This window comes from Etheostoma cragini, chromosome 3 (assembly GCF_013103735.1).
Source record: "Etheostoma cragini isolate CJK2018 chromosome 3, CSU_Ecrag_1.0, whole genome shotgun sequence".
In the NCBI taxonomy this organism is placed as follows: Eukaryota; Metazoa; Chordata; class Actinopteri; order Perciformes; family Percidae; genus Etheostoma; species Etheostoma cragini.
Window position 1 is genome coordinate 29,511,970 of NC_048409.1, and position 2,703 is coordinate 29,514,672.

At 46.1% G+C, this 2,703-nt stretch overlaps 1 protein-coding gene across 1 annotated transcript in view; it reads right to left on the reverse strand.

Moving 5' to 3' along the window:
- The window catches only part of LOC117938696 (CAP-Gly domain-containing linker protein 3-like), a 16,969-nt gene extending 14,646 nt beyond the window's left edge, over positions 1-2,323 (reverse strand). Inside the window, exons 1-3 of the mRNA XM_034863481.1 lie at positions 1,878-2,323; positions 1,348-1,399; positions 576-695 (exon numbers count right to left, since the gene is read on the reverse strand). Of these exons, the coding sequence (XP_034719372.1) occupies positions 576-695; positions 1,348-1,399; positions 1,878-2,320 (615 nt within the window). The 5' untranslated portion in view covers positions 2,321-2,323. The remainder of the gene's footprint in view (positions 1-575; positions 696-1,347; positions 1,400-1,877) is intronic.
- Positions 2,324-2,703: the final 380 nt, after the last annotated feature.

The following is a 2,703-nucleotide window of genomic DNA, read 5'->3' on the forward strand; positions in this document are numbered from 1 at the left end:
ATAGAGCAGGTCTAGACCTCTCTATAATTTACAGGTAGAGCAGGTCTAGACCGCTCTATAATTTACAGATAGAGCAGGACTAGACCTCTCTATAATTTACAGGTAGAGCAGGTCTAGACCACTCTATAATGTACAGGTAGAGCAGGTCTAGACCGCTCTATAATTTACAGATAGAGCAGGTCTAGACCGCTCTATAATTTACAGATAGAGCAAATTGCTATTCTCTGTCCAGGGTCAAGAAGAGGCTCCAAAACACGTCATTTTCTCCTCTAGGGGAACAGGATATAAGACGGGGATGCTACTGTTTTCCTTTTGCAAGACGTTGTCACACTGTTACTGATGTACACGTTGGGACAACGGTTCTCGTCCCTTGGTCCTTCTCTGCAGGGACTCATTAACTCTCACAGTACTGCATCATCTCCATTTGGTTTCAACAAACTCTCACTTCCAAATAATTCCTCTCTCTCAGTGCATAAACTTCCACAACAAACCCAACAGCTGCCTGAAAGGATGACAAATTAATGGGAAAAATATGGGAATGTCACAGAGACGAATGCCTGTTGACTCGTACAGACTCTGTCCACATTTAGACATTCGACAGCGGGAGTCCGGCTGAGGAGGAGCTCTGTATTCACTCCAGGATTATGGAGGCCACGGTCAGGGTGTATAATGGAGCTGGCCTGGCCCGGGGTTGTCTGAGGAATACCAACGAGCCAAAACAGAAGTCCTTAAAGAGCTTTTGATCAATAAAAGCAGTCGGTTACACAGACTGGATGTCTGTGAATCGGAGACGTTCGGTACTTTGCACCGTGCATGCACCGTGTGTGTGTTGGAGTGTGTTTTGTAGTGTTTTGAAGCCACATGGAGATTCTCTACTTTCTTTTATGCTGTTGTTTTATTGGAGGTTCTGGACTCGCCTGAGTCAGTTTTCCTGTTGCTTGTCTATCCATAACATGCGATACCCCTAACCAGCAGTGTAGTCTACGTGATACGCAGTATAGCCACTAAGAAAGATGCAGGATTTCCACGTACCTGCTTAAAAATGCCCAATGACATGTAACAACACACTTTCCATTATAGTTTTGATATTTTTCAAATTGTCATCTGTTTATTTTTGTCTTCACATGAAGCTAAATGACCATATTACAGACCTTAACTAATTATTGTCCAATATGTGATGGTTGGAATGTGGAGGATATGGTTGGTTTTGTCTTTTGTTTGTCACTATGTGTGAACGTTTGGGATTTATGTTTATTTTAAGGTCCCCTCGATAAGGAAATCACCATAGCAACAAGGAGCAGAGGTGTAATTGGTCAGCTAACATGATGTCATGATGGACTAACTGACCAACTGACTGACTTCAGGCCTCAGCCCCAACAGCTGTTTCATAGAAGACAGACTGCGAGAAGAGGAGGAGAGGAAGGAAGGAGAAGAAGAGTTATCTGTCAGCTAACATGATGTCACGATGGACCACACCCACCAGACTCCATGTAAATAAACAGTCATTTTAGCATTGTAACAAACATTTCATTCAAAGTCGATAGAAACCAAATAAAACTATTAAAAGCTGTTTATGGTCTTCTCTACACTTTTCCAACCATCCTAACTCTAGTGTTGGTTGAAATAAACATATACTTTATCGATTTACATGTGAAAAAACGTTGGCTCTGTGCACGCTAAAAGTGCTGTTTTTTGAATGGAGTCTGGTTGCTTTAGCGCTAGCTACGTCGTAGCTGTTTCTGGGAAACGGAAAGCTCTTAAATAGATTTTAAAAAGGTCTATCTCTGAAGTGTTAAGACACGTAACACTTTAATTACTATTAGCTTTATTGGTATTAGGATGTGCACCAACTAGTAGGACCACTGTTGTGGATGTACTGTATTTTCTTGCCTTTAAGGACCCCCTCGGAAACCAGGTTGCTACATCTCATGGAGTTATTATGAAGAATTTCAAACACTTTAAGGTGGTGCTGCTTACTGTAGTCTTTGGGCAGCGGTGCCTGGGCGGAGGGGTGCACCATGGGTCGGCGGCGGGGCTCGTGCACCGGACTCTGGTACTCGGACACCGACAGCGGCTCCGGCTCCGGCTCGGCGGACGGTGGACCATCTTCTTCCTCTCTCTCCACCTCCTGCTCGTCCACCTCCTCCACCTCGGCTCTCTCCTCCCCTTCCTTCTCTTCGTCTTGCTCGTATTCCTCCTCTTCCTCCTCCTCCTCCTCCGTCAGCGCCTCCTCCTCCCCCTTCTGGACCCGGCCCTCCTCCTGCTCCTCGTGGTCGTGCCTCTCCTTCTCCTGCACCTCCAGGTTCTCCTCTTTAGTCATGGTGGGCCTATCAGAGGAGACGAATATTAAATCAACCCATACTTTATAGTCTTTGGGACCCCCCTTCTGGACCCACTTATTCCTGACCTCATCCTCCACTCAGGATCCTTTATAGTCTTTGGGACCCCCTTCTGGACCCACTCATTCCTGACCTCATCCTCCACTCAGGATCCTTTATAGTCTTTAGGACCCCCTTCTGGACCTACTCCTTCCTGACCTCATCCTCCACTCAGTAGATTCTCTTCATCAGACAGACCACTACTCTTGTGGGCCTCTGCAACTCCGGTCCCCTTAACACACCCTGTGTGTTATTGTCCCTTTATGACAGCGACTCCTTCTCTTAAAGGGCCCTGGATCTGGACCATCACGCGCACAGGGCCCAC